This window comes from Pristis pectinata, chromosome 21 (assembly GCF_009764475.1).
Source record: "Pristis pectinata isolate sPriPec2 chromosome 21, sPriPec2.1.pri, whole genome shotgun sequence".
NCBI lineage: Eukaryota > Metazoa > Chordata > Chondrichthyes > Rhinopristiformes > Pristidae > Pristis > Pristis pectinata.
This window is the reverse complement of record NC_067425.1, coordinates 25,561,214-25,575,504: the sequence shown is the minus strand read 5'-3', so window position 1 is coordinate 25,575,504 and position 14,291 is coordinate 25,561,214. Positions and strand designations below refer to the sequence as shown.

The following is a 14,291-nucleotide window of genomic DNA, read 5'->3' as shown; positions in this document are numbered from 1 at the left end:
TAAACATTGTGTGGAAACGCCTGTAATTATTTTATCATCAAATATTCAAAATAGAGAATATTTAGGCATTGTCTGATAAGAGGCAATAAAATTTGTTCCAAACAAGCGAATAACAATTATCATCAAGAGATCTAACTACATTCAGCAGTATTACCCTCACAAAGTCTTCCAGCATCAAAATATGAATCAGAAAATCATTTAGGCCAACCAGAAAGATAGAGGCAAAAGTAGAGCTGGTGGGACTCAGTGCAGATAGTAGGAGGGTAGGCGTGGTTGTTGCAGTTTCTCCTCTAGGATCGAAAATTAAGGCTGGTAGGCCCCTTACGACTGCCTGAAGTCGACTAAGATATTGGGTCATTACTGTAAGAATGGAACCCTAGCAAGAAATTCACACCCACTCTCCCAACACTAACTACCACCTCCACTGTGCCCGGCATGAGAAAATAGCTCCACCACTGATCTGGGTATCTTCTAGTGAGTGATTCAGTTCCTGACATCCCAAAGCCTTTCTACCATCTACCAAGTAAATGTCAGGGGTCTGATGGAATAATCTCCATTTTACTAAACAAGGACAGCTTCAAAGACGCTCAAGAAGCTTGAGACCACTCTGTACCCTAAACATTCCATCTCCAGGAAGTTGTGGTGGCAGTGTGTATCTTCTACAACATGTTGTTCAATTACTACTTTGACAGGGCCTCCTAAACATAAGAATATAACAGGAATAGGATTAGGCCATTCTGGCTCTTGAGCCTGCTCTGCTATTAAACATTGTTGCTCATCTTCTACCTCAACACCATTTTCCTGACCTATCAGCATATCCTTTGATCCTTCTAGAATGCAGAAATATATCAATCTCTGTTTTGAATACAATCAGTGAATGGGCCTCCATATCCTTCTAGGTTGGAGAATTTGAAGAAATTTACCTTAGTTTCCCTTAAGTGGTTTGCCTTTCTTTTGAGATTGTGACTCTGTAACTGCTCAGCCAGGGGAGCCACATCCTCTCTGTGTCTACCCCATTTAGCCTTTTTGACACCCACCAAACCTGGAGCTAGACTGGTGACTCTTATCTAGCAAGTACTCCCTTATTTGGTAATCAGAATTGTACAGAGGATGCTAGGTGTTATCTCACCAAAGCTATAATTGTACTAAGAAATCTTTTATATTCAAATCCTTTACAATAAAGACCAACATGCCAACTGTCTTCCCAATTGCCTGCTGCATCTTTTTGTTAGCTTTCAGTGAGATATGCACAAGAACACCCAAGTTCCTTTGAATATTAACATTTTCCAATCTCTCACCATTTATAAACTTCTCAGAATTTCTGTTTCATTCTACTGACATGGAAAACCAAACATTTTTCGACATTGTACTCCATCTGCTGTGTTTTTGCTACTCACTCAGATTTCCTATATCCTCTTGAATTCTGTGTGCATCATCAATTACCACTCACACTACCTTTGTGTTACCCGTAAGCTTGAGCATATTACATTTGGTCCTTTTAGCCAAATCAATGATGTAGATTGTGAACAGTTGGGGCTCAAGCATCAAAACTGTGGTACCCCACTATTCATAGCTTGCCAGTTTGAGAAGGACCTGTTTATTCCTACTCTTTGTTTTAAATTTGTTAACTAATTTTCAATCCATGCTATATATTGCCACCAGTTCCATATCCCTTAAGCTTGTTCAGCAATCTTCTATATGGGACCTTATCAAAAGACATCAGGAAATACAAATATACCACATCCACTGGTTTTACTTATCTACTCTACTGGATGAAACCTCGAAATCCAGTACATTAGGCAAACATAATTTTCCTTTCATAAATTAATGTTGATGTCAGGCTAACAGGTTGGCCTTTCCCTGTTTTTTCTCTCCTTCCTTTCTTAAATAGTGGGGGCAAGTTTCCTATCCTCCAATCTGCAGCACCCCACTCCAGAATCTACAGAATTTCAGTAAGATGACAACCAGAACATCCACTATCTTCAATAGCCACTTCTTTCAAACCTCTGGCATATAGATCATCAGGTCCTTGGGATTTACCAGTTTTCAGTCTCATTTACTTCTCCATTTGTACTTAATTACCAATATGAATTACTCTGACTTCCTCATTTGCACTGGATCCTGTTCTCCAGTTCTTCTGGGATTTTTTGTGTCTTCTATCCTGAAGACAGACACTAAGTATTTGTTTAATTCCTCTATTATTTCCTTATTCCCAGTGTAAGTTCTTCTGTTGCTATCTGTAAGGGACTCATATTTGTCTCTTTTTCCATACTTTAAAAGCTCTTGCATTCAGTTTTTAATGCTTCTCATTAGTTGACTATCATATTCTATATTCCCTTCTTGGGCTTAATGTTTTTTTCCTTACAATTTTTAAGTCTTTTCCTTAGACCTAATACAATCTTTGATTTATCCTGTAATCGATTTGCCTCAAAGGAATTTAAATATATTGCAAATCATACATTATTTCATTAAGTGCTAGACATTGCTTGTCCACGGTCATATTCCTTCATATTGTTTGTCAACCTCCCCCTCCTACCACTATAGTTTCCTTTGTTTACATTGAAAATTCTGGTTTCAGATTGAAGTATATCACTTTGAAACGAAAGGTAAAATTCTATCATGTTATGGTCATTTTTTCCCGGAGACCCCTTTACAACAAAATTATTAATTAACCTTTTCTCATTGTGCAGTACTGGATCTAAAGTAGCTGCTCTCTAGTAGATTCCTCAACATATTGATCTAGAAATCCAACTCATAAACACTCTAGGACTTTATTCACTACATTGTCAGTACTGATTTGATTTGCCTGGTCTGTATTGTAGATTAAAGTCCCCCATGTTTACTGTATCAACGCTGTTAGGTGGGCTTCTAATTTTCTCTTTTAAACCATAACCTAAATCACTATTACTATATGTCCTATAAACAACACTACCTATGTTTTCCTCCCCATTGATTCTTAGCTCCACTCCAAGATGCTTTCTAATGAATGTACTGATGCCATCCTTTATTAAGAGCACTGCTCAACCTCTTTTTCCTAATGTGTAATACCCTGGAATTTTTTTCCACCTTTTGACACCCTGAATTCTGTGATCTCTGCCACCAAGGAGGTCAGCAGGTGCATGGAACATCTTCATTTGCAAGTGTCCCTTCAAGTCATACACCATCCTGAGAACTGTATTGCTGTTTTACATAGTACTGCGCCAGATCTTGGAACTCCCTGCCCAGCAACACTGTGGGAGTACTTTCTTCAGTAGCATTGCAATGTTTCATAAAGGTCACTCAGCAAAATCATATCAGGGGCACTTAGGAATGAACAATAAATGCTGGCCTTGCCCGCAACAGTAAATGAAAAAAAATCTTTGGTGAGAGCAGGATTGGCAGATTGTTCCAAGCTAAAAGAAGAGGAATGAAGAAGGAACCAATAATGAAAATATAATAGCTAAGGATTTTGTGCTGCTGTCCTGGAAAACATAAAACAATTGACCACTGGTGCATGTTTTAATACTTGCATAGACTACAGTCAAATTTATTGCATTGTCAGATAAGAGGATTGGCTTTGACATTGCTTCATGTATACTGTTCGTTTGGTGAAAGAATATGTGTTTTAAAATAAAAGAAGTGCCATCCATATTAACTTCCATAACAGTAGGTACTGGAGGACTTTACAACCAGTGCACTTGTTAAAACTGCAATCCCTATTTAAGTTTAGTGTGGCTTCCCATAGTATAAGCTCCTTAAAACAACTGTTTGATAATGACCAGGTAATCTATTTTCAGTAATGTTATTTGTATACTATACTTTAAATTGTGTCAGAAGAAACAAACTAATGTAAATGAAGATAAAATTATGTGCTGTTCTTTCCGATCAGAAATCTTCCTCTCAGGTAATCCTTCTGGATCGAGGACGAGTTGCTTCCACTCCTGTACGTGGGTTCTTTGGTTAATGTGGCAACAGAGAAACTGCTCCCAAAACCGACCGACCTGAACCACGTTGTTGTTGAATCGGTCAACACCAATGACCAAAGCCAACACAAACGTGGCAAGGCTCTGCGTCTCCTTCGGCAATTGGGCAATTCTACGGAAGTGACGTTTTTAACGCAGGACGTTCCCGGAAAAGCGTAAAGAATTTTTACATCAGTCATGGCAGCGCTGGAGACGGTGCCGAAGGATTTGAGGCACTTGCGAGCTTGTCTTCTTTGTTCGTTGGTGAAGGTAAATATAAGGAGAGGCGTCCTATGATATTACCGCGTTCAGGTTGTGGTTCTTTTTATTTTGAGGCAACTGTGGCCTGATTTCGCGTTAAACAGCGGGGTTTAAAGGCCGCTGCTGCTTGGTTTCAGTTGTTCTGACCGGCAAGAGCAGTACATATTGTATCTTCGGTTTCAAATTGCACAGAGTATGATCTAGTCGTAAAAACGTATTTAAAAAATGTTTTAAATGTTGCAATAACCTTTCCCTAATTCTGCTGTGTTTGTGTTTTCACCATGAAAATGACAGGATGCAATTGACACATTGTACTATCACATGTATGTATAATGAAAGAGTTGGATCAATAAATAATGCTCCATAATACAATTAGAAATCTACATGATAGGGCATTGTCCGATTGTGAACAGAGCAGCAAAGAAGGAGATCCAGTCTAAAATTAAAAAATAAAAAAATCAGGATATTGGGCATTCATAATCCAATTTAACCCTAATTTCTCAGCCTTCATCTGTAGTCTTTTTTTAAAATTATGGCACATGTTCAGCCAACTTGAGTATCTTTTTCTTATTTAGGAAGTGATTATTATCTTTTTGCTGGGTGCCTTGTTTTCTGTCTCCTTTTAATATGTTCTGAGATTCCTTGTATGTTTGGAGTTCTGCCTGGATGACAATCTTCAGAATTTTTAATGTTTGGACAGTCACCTAAAACTTGGCTCAAATGTATAAATGAAAAGTAATCTTGACCATAATGGATTTGCCAAGTACATTGCTTGAAAGTTATATAATGTACAATTCAAAAGCTAAATACTGCTGGTTCTGGAAATCTAGATAAAATAGGAAATGTCCGAAACATTGACTCTGTTTCTTTCTCCACAAATGTTGCCTGGTCTGTTTAATATGTGCAGAATTTTCTATTTTGTTTCATTACATTCCTACCTTTGCACCTATCTACAGTCAAGCTTGTGAAAATTGTTACTGTGGCCTTTGCAACATAATGAAAAATAGTTGCAATTGAAGTACTGGGGAAATGAACTTGTGTGACTTGAACTGTAGCCAAATCCAATCATCCATAACAGTGAGCTTATTCAGTTTCATGCCAATGCCAACTTACTCGATTTGCATTTGGTGTTTTGAAATAAACCATTTTCAAACTGATAATATTGTAATGTATGGATAAATTATGCCTCTTTGCTTTAAATCCTTTATGTTCCATTTGCATTATATTTTGAGGAAAACTGTCTTCGGTCACAGACAAAGATCGTGTTTAATTTCAAAGCCTGACATTTATGTTTGTCTTTTTACTTCAACTCCTACCTCAACTCTTTGAAGACCATAGATCAGTTTGAATATGATGGTTGTGATAACTGCGATGCCTATCTGCAAATGAAGGGAAATCGAGAGATGGTGTATGACTGCACTAGTTCTTCTTTTGATGGGTGAGTTAACAAAACTACACTTGAAACCAAATCTTTCTGATTGAAAGTGGGGTTAATTTCTTAGCTGCAAGATTAAGCCACCATGTGATTTTATGGTATCAACATCAGAGACCGGGGTCACAGTATGGGTTTGGGAACAATATTCTTGGCTCAAGTGTACCTAGAAAAAAAAATTGGGAAAATTTTCATTTAAGAAATAGTACAAGCATTTGTAGAGTGGCAGTTGCTATTTCTTGCATTTAGAAAATTATAGAAAAGAACATGGAACAATAAAATATAAACTATATTTAACTGGAGAAAGGTAAACCAGATCACAACTGATCTGGTTCAGGTGTATTGAAATGAAGTACTTGTAGGAAGAGTAATGAGGTGGGGGCAAAAAAGAAGTCTTTGCAGTGGAGATGCTTTAGATATAGAATGAATACATTAGCTTGAGTAGGAAAATGAAGAATATCCAAAACTAGAGCTCTTACTAAAGATGGTTTATAATGAAACAAAGCTATACAATAGTATATTATATAGAGAACCAAACCAAAAGTGGAAATCACTCATTGGCAGTTTTTTTGGGGGTGTATTTAATAATCCCATACAATTTTATCTCCACTTCACTAGATGGAAATTTGGGTAAACTACTTTAATGGCATTGGATCCCCCATCTGATTTTCCTCTATTTGCTGCATTTGGTGAAATTGTAAATTTTACCAAAGCCATGTCGTTTGAAATGGTTAGGCCATTAAGTGCAGCAGGAGATCTTTTTCTTGGAGAGATGCTGTATACACACTGAGGTCCACTGGAGGTATGTGCTTTTGATAGGGAAATTTAAACTTTAAAGGCTGCATGAGAGAAAACTTCTACTTGGAAAGTTAATTATTAAAATCGGGAGAAAGCAATAGGAAACACCTGGTTTCTATTCCTTTTGTTTCTCAGGATGTAACATTTTCAGGAGTCCCATCATACCAGAACTAATCCCCAACTGCCCCCTTCTCCAGCTTTTTTTTTGGATTTACAGGGCAAAAATACACAAGGAAAGGGATTGTTGCCACTCAGTGTTATTAAGGTGAAAAATAAACTTCATGGTGTGAAGGATTCAGCAAAGTGATATCTGTAAATCAGTGTCTGGGTGAAAAAAGAAATAATTTTTCATGATCTTTCACCTCCTTTCCTTGGATATTGCTCCTGATGTGGATCATCTGATGGATGACTAGGATACTCCAAGGGAAGGGGAGCAGGGAAAGGCAATCTTTTCTGTTACTTCAAATAATTAAATAAAGTTTGTGAAACATATTGTTTAAAATCATGAGTAGGGTTGCTAGAGTGGTTAAAGAAAAACTTTTTAATGGCAGTAGTGGTAACTGGAGAACACAGATTTAAGGTGATTGGCAAAAGAAGGCATTGTAAATATTTTTTGATCTACAACTATGTGGAAAGAAGGAGTAATACAGCTGGCATGGGCATGATGAGGCTTATGACCAGAATTTGGATTCTATTTCTTTCCTTCTAAATCATTATAATTTCCCTTTGCACCTATATATTAGGCTGTGTTTTTGTTTCCAAAATTTAATCATAGAACAGTACAGCACAGTATGGACCCTTCAACCCACCGTGTTGTGACGACCTACATAAACCTACTCCCTGATCAATCTAACCCTTCCCTCCTACACAGCACATAACCCTCCATTCTTCCTGCATCCAAGTGCCTATCTAAAAGTCTTTTAAATGTCCCTATTGTATCAGCTTCTACCACCACCCCCGGTAGTGTGTTCCAGGCACCCACCACTCTGTGTATATTTAAAAAAAAACCTACCTCTGACATCTCCACTAAACTTTCCTCATCTCACCTTAAATGGATGACCTCTGGTATGGGCCATTTAACCCTGGTTAAAAGGTGCTGGCTGTCCACTCTATCTATCCCCCTCATAATCTTATACACGTCTATTGAGTCACCTTTCATCCTTTGTCACTCTAAAGAGAAAAGCCCTAGCTCACTCAACCTTTCCTCGTAAGACATGTTCTCTAGTCCAGGCATCATCCTAGTAAATCTTCTCTGCACCCTCTAAAGCTTCCACATCCTTCATATAATGAGGCAACCAGAACTGAACACAATACTGTAAGTGTGGTCTAACCAGAGTTTTATAGAGCTGCGGCATTACTTTGCTGCTCGTGAACTCTATCCCCTGATTAATGAATACACCATATGCCGCCTTAACCACCCTATCAACTTTGAGGGATCTATGGACTTGGACCCCAAGATCCCTCTGTTCCTCCACACTGCTAAAAATCCTGCCATTGACCTTGTACGTCGACTTCAAGTTCGATATTCCAAAGTGTATCACTTCACATTTTTCCAGATTGAACTCCATCTGCTATTTGTCCACCCAACTCTGCATCCTGTCTATATCCCGTTGTAGCCTACAACAACCTTCTGCACCATCCACAACACCTCCAACCTTTGTGTTATCTGCAAACTTACTAATCTACCCCTTCACTTCCTATCCAAGTCATTTATAAAAATCACAAACAGCAGGGGTCCCAGAATAGATCCCTGTGGAATAATACTAGTCACTGTACTCCTGGCAGAATACGCTCCGTCTACTACCACCCTCTGCCTTCTGTGGGCAAGCCAGTTCCGAATCCACACAGCCAAGTTTCCATGGATCCCATGCATCTCTGGATGAGCCTATCGTGGGGAACCTTGTCAAATACCTTACTGAAATTCATATACACCACATCCACTGCTCTACCTTCATCAATTTGTTTTGTCACCTCCTTGAAAAACTCAATTAGCCTTGTGAGGCATGACCTGCCCCTCTCAAAACCATGGTGACCGTCCCTAATAAGATGATGCTTCTCTGGTCAACTACCTTTTGAAGTTATCCAACTGAAATTGTTGCTATATTGTGCCAGTCCAGCCTTTGTGGAAGAAAGCCCATGAAAATGCATAAAAAGAATCATGGACCTGTGAAGGGAGGGAAAAGTTGCATTTTACTTGTTTGTGAAGTCTCTCAAAGCATTTTCCACAGTTTAATTCCATGGAAGTTCATCATCCATGTTTACACAATTTACACTTTGCAGCTTAAATTAGTGGGTATTAATGAAAGGTTGTAATATTGGCTTTCTTTTCTTGTCCTCTCCTTCCAGGATGTAGAATGTCAAAGCAAGTAGTTGATAGTGAGCTCAATGTTATCTGGTTGAGATCAGTTAACTAATTAGACTGGGAATTAACTTGCTACCTTTGTCCACTATAACAAGCATCATCAAACAGTGCAAGAATTTTCTTAGCTTGTGGCTGTGTCTTCCTTGTATCCGGCCCATATATTAAAAATAAACTTGATGAAATAGTACTTCCTGAATTCTGCCCCTAAGTACAAAATGGACTGGGGAGAAACAAAAACGCTTGAAAGATGCCAGTTATTCCATGTAGCCTTCCTTTTTTTTTAGTTCCAAATCTCAGATGTTTGCTCATGATGGCATCCTGGATCTGGAATGCACCAATATTTTTTTATTTGACTTGAATGCAGTGCTTAATGTTATTGATGCTGCTGCTCAGGTTGTTAATGTCTCTTTTTCAGGATCATAGCAATGATGAGTCCTGAAGACAGCTGGGTCTCTAAGTGGCAGCGAATCAGTAAGTTTAAAGCAGTTTGGTACATATTCCAATATTCCAGCATTTGAAGTTTATAATTGGATCATTTAGGTGGAAATATCTGTGCAGTAGGTTAATATGTCATATGGATTATCCATATTGGTTATCTTGTGTTGTATAAATACTGAAAATTTAAAAATAAAGTTTAATTCTATATAGCTGTGGAGGTGCATTTATTATTCTCTTGATGACAGTCTAACATAGTATTTACTTTAACTTGGTCAGCTCATTCAGAGCTAAAAGTAAAGATCTTCTGCAGTGTACCAGAAAAAATCTGCAATATTCTGTGAAAATTGAATAAGCATTATTTGCTCATGCTATGATATCTTAAAGTAAAAATTTTAATTTAAAACATCATCCATAGAAAACCTGAGAAACCTCTACGCTTTCAATCCTCAGCACCTTCACTGATAAATACCTGGCTGTTTTATGCTAAAGATTAGAGATTGTCATTCTTGATGACAAAAATAGCCATTATAACTTAAAATATTGGTTTATTATTGTCACTTGTACTGAGGTACAGTGAAAAGCTTGTCTTGCATACTGTTCATACAGGTCAATTCATTGTACAGTGCATTGAGGTACTACAGGGTAAAAACAATATCAATACAGAGTAAAGTGTCACAGCTACAAGGACGTGCATTGTAGGTAGACAATAAGGTGCAAGGTCATAACAAGGTAGATTGAGATAGACTCTTGACCTCACAATGTATAAGGGAATTGTACAATAGTCTTATCATAGTGGGAAAGAAGCTGTCCTTGAGCCTAGTGGTATGTGCCCTCAGGCTCCTGTATCTTCTGCCTGATGGGAGAGGAGAGAGAATGACGTTTTAATTATTACCATTCTCTCTTCTGTACGCAAGGCTTCTTGGTATTTTCTGATTTTACTGCAAATTCTGGATTCTGAACTTTTATACTACAACAGCAGCTCTCCAATCCCCTGGTTCTAGTCCTGTAAAACTTCTGCAGTTTCCTCCCTTGCCACTTTTAACAGCTTTGAATATGTCATAAATACTAAACTTAATACTTCCTCCTTTACCATGTTTGTCCCACCGAATATTTTCACATCAGTAGCATAAATTGGTATCAACTTCAACATTGGTAGCATCCCCATCTTTTGCAAAGAAAGTAAAATTATCAGAATCTTACCCACATGTTTCAACACACAGGTTACTTTTTGGTTCTGATTTGGCTCTACTCTTTCTTTAATTGTGTTATTCATTGTGTACTTGTATAAAACATAGTTGGATTTTAAAGAAATTTGTCAATATTTTTTCCATATCCCCCTATGCTTTTCTAAATATCCTTTTAATTTCACTCCTACATTTCTGCTGTATTATGCTTCTACGTCCAACATAACTTTTTTTGCCTCGTTCTACCCTCACATTGTCATTCACAGAGCACTGGATTTTGCAGTTGCATCCTTTACTTTGTGGGAACCCATTGGATCTTGCCCTGAAGTGCCTCCCATTGGTTCAAGGCTGATTTATCATCTAGTTGCTGCTTCCAGTCTACTTTTGCTAAATCACTTCTCAGAAAAGTTGACCGTAACCTCATTTTAATCTTTTTACTCCTGCTTTATAATTGACCTTTTCCTTAACTGAAGACATGAGACTGCAGTTTCTGGAATCTGGAGAAAAAAATCAAACTGCTGGATGAACTCAATGAGTCAAGCAGCATCTGTGGAGGTGAAGGAGTGGCTGACATTTGGGATTGTGATCCTGCATCAAGACCTTGAAGGGTCGTGACCTGAAATGTCCATGCCCAGATCCATTCCCTAAAAGTACATCCAGAATTGCCCCACTGCAATCTGCTGTTGGGCTTGCTGAACGTGAGTTGACAAAGTAGTCCTGAATACAATTCAGGAATTCTGTGTCCTCTATACCTCTTGCACTGATCGTATCTCAATTAACATTGGGGTAAATGAGATCTATTGTTACCATCTTACTAGTTTTGCACTTAACAGAAATGTGTTCATCTGTCTCCCTTGGTCTTCTTGTAGGTTTTTAATGCAGCATGACTGTCACTTTTGTTTTATTTCAACCGATGTAGTTGCAGTCAATGGTCTTTCCAAGATGCTGTCCCTTTTCACAGCTGTGACTATTTCAGTATTGTCGTCCTCCCCTATTTTTCAATCCCGCTCTCAATCTAATTGATGCACCACATCAATAATAAACAAGAACCTCAAAGTGCCACTCTTCCTCTTTTGGTTGGCCATGTCTCTTAAAAGCTACAATATCATATATCTGCACAACTCATCTACATCATTCACATCTTGCATCTTTAGCACATTCTTCTGGTGTTTAAAAATGCTGCAGTGCTAGGCTACCAATCAATATGTATTGAAGATCTGATAACTGTTTCACATACAATGAAAATCCTTGGTAATTGTTTACCTGAATTGAAATATGATGGCCTGAATCTGTCACATTGCTATTTTGTGTTTTTCTTCAGGTAACTTCAAGCCAGGTATCTATGCAGTATCAGTGACTGGACGGTTACCCCAGGGTAAGATATTACATCTGTAAGGGCTACATTTCAGATATTGGGACAGTTGCAGAAATAATTTCAAATCTATGAAATGTAAGGAAATGAATAGTGGGGAAGGGGTCCACTCATTAGAATGAGAATGATTAGAAGGAAGCTTCTTCACACACTAATTGCCCATCCCTTAAACTCTGCAGTTTGCACAAAAGTGCTCATTCAGTGGTATGGGCTGCATATTTGAACATATTGAAAGTTAGCATGGGGTGGTAGCATATATTTTCTTTAGGAGAATATATCCAAATCTGCTTAGTGTCAAAAGTTGATGCAGTATATCCTAGAATAAGCATGCTTTGTTGTTTTCTTGTTGATTACATTGTAAATCCAAAGGCTAAGTTTTCCCGTTAGTAGTACTCGCCTATAAGCTAGGTTTGCATTTACCTAATGTGCATATCTGTGAGTGTAGTTCTGAAGCTCATCACTTGGGACCTGTGCTCCATCAGGACATCAATGCAGTAAACTGATTGTGGTTTTGTGGTGTGAAGTTGGAAAAGCTAAATGACCCTCTCTTATTTATCTGGCTGTCAAAGCTATTTGATTTGAATATTTCTGGTATTCTGAAACATTGAGAACAAATAAGTTGTTTAAAATTTGTTTAGTTTTATCACAAGTTAGAAAATAAAGGTGAAAAATAGGAAACCACTTAAAATTATCATAAAGATTTAAATAAACCAGATTTAAAAAAATTACTAATGCTTAGTATTTCAAACATTCATCATCTTTGAAATGAATGAAGATACTGTTTCTACAACAGGTCCAATTTGGTGTCAGTTGTTTAAGCAGATTCCCTAGTCTAAGTGGAGACACGAGACTGCAGATGCTAGAATCTGGAACAAAAAACAAATTGCTGGAGGAACTCAGCAGGTTGGGCAGCATTTATGAAGGGAAAGGAATGGCTGATGTCAACCATTCCTTTCCCTCCACAGATGCTGCCTGACCCACTGAGCTCCTCCAGCAGTTTGTTTTTTTTCTCTCTAGTCTAAGTGTTGTACAATCGCTTTATATTCAAAGGCATAGCATAGTCAAATAATCACTTGCAAACAGCTGCCAGGAAGTTTCAGACATCTACATCTGTGCATGCAGGTATGGAAATCCTGAGTTTGTTGGCAGTTGTGGAAAAGAAGCCAGTATTTGATGATTTGAACTTTGGTTTATTGATCTTTTTTTACAGGTATTGTGAGGGAACTGAAAAGTCGAGGTGTTATCTACAAATCAAGAGACACAGCTATCAAATCTTAATACCCTCATTGTTTTTCCTATCCAACTGATGATCTCTACAATTAGGAATCCCCTTCTTCCATTTGTGACTGGAAACACTTGTATTGATCTCAGTCCAAGTATGTTGTGATATATTGGTGTAAGGTAGCATCCAAATTGGTTACATTTATAGTTATACTCCAAAGAAGTTAATTGCAGGATCTGAAGTCTGCAAACATGGTTCTTCTTAGTTAAGGTGAACATTTATCTACAAGGTAAAGGATAAAATGTTATTTTTATACATCACTAAAAGTTTAATGTGACTGTTTCGTGAACTTTGGAATAAAGTACCCTAGATACAAGCCAAGTATCAGTGCAAATTTGGGTACTTTAACGTAAAACACTTTACTGAGGGAAGGAGAAAAAATATTGAAACACCCAGTATGTTTTATTTAGAACTAATACAATGGCCAATATTATTGATATTAATTTCAGATGTTGTTGTCTTCTCAAGCAGTTCCTAAGGGTTGATGATAACTTGCTTCCACTCCAGTTCATGTGTTCTATCAGCAGGTATGGTGCAAGGAAAATTGGTATGTGCGTGCTGGGGAAAGGACCAAGGGTGGTATGGGAGTATCAGAGAATGGGACTGATCAATATGTCAGTGTTTCTTCCAAGAAGCTTTACATTTAGTACTGATACTGTACATTAACTGGGTGAAACTTGTATATGATAGCAGCTGTTTGACTGGATTAAGGTGAAATAGTGAGAGAGAACCAGTTGGGTTGTGCTGTGTGAAAGCAACTCATTTGACTGTTTTGCTGATAAGCAGAAAACAGTTACTCATCTCTCAACATTCACACACTGTAAATTCACTATGTTGTTGGGCCATGAGGCAAAAAAACCTCAAATGAAAAAAGGTTCCAAATCAATCTGTAATTTGAAGCATTCCATATTACATGGTCTTTAATAAACTTTTTTTGTCAAACGAATTTACTTCAAACTCTCCAAGATTCATTGCTATTGAGATTAAATAGTGATTCACTTTTTGAAAATAAGCCAATATACTGAATTGAAAGTGCATATCTATGATCAACTACAAAGAATACAGAATTATATTTGAGCTATTTTGCTGTCCTGTGGATATTCATGTCAGAAAAAGTTTAATTGGCAATGTTTTTCATACAAATTCATCATTTGTCTAAAAATAGTTTGGGGGAATTTAGTTCCCAAAATTTTTCAAAATCTTTTGGGGGGAAATAAATAC

At 37.6% G+C, this 14,291-nt stretch overlaps 1 protein-coding gene across 1 annotated transcript; it reads left to right on the top strand.

The window, feature by feature from the left end:
- Positions 1–4,103: 4,103 nt before the first annotated feature.
- Positions 4,104–14,016, top strand: supt4h1 (SPT4 homolog, DSIF elongation factor subunit). The gene is made up of 5 exons (XM_052035581.1): positions 4,104–4,211; positions 5,534–5,640; positions 9,210–9,265; positions 11,738–11,791; positions 12,999–14,016. The coding sequence occupies exons 1-5, from the start codon at positions 4,140–4,142 to the stop codon at positions 13,064–13,066; spliced, it is 357 nt and encodes a 118-aa protein (XP_051891541.1). The 5' UTR covers positions 4,104–4,139; the 3' UTR covers positions 13,067–14,016.
- The last annotated feature ends 275 nt before the right edge of the window (positions 14,017–14,291 follow it).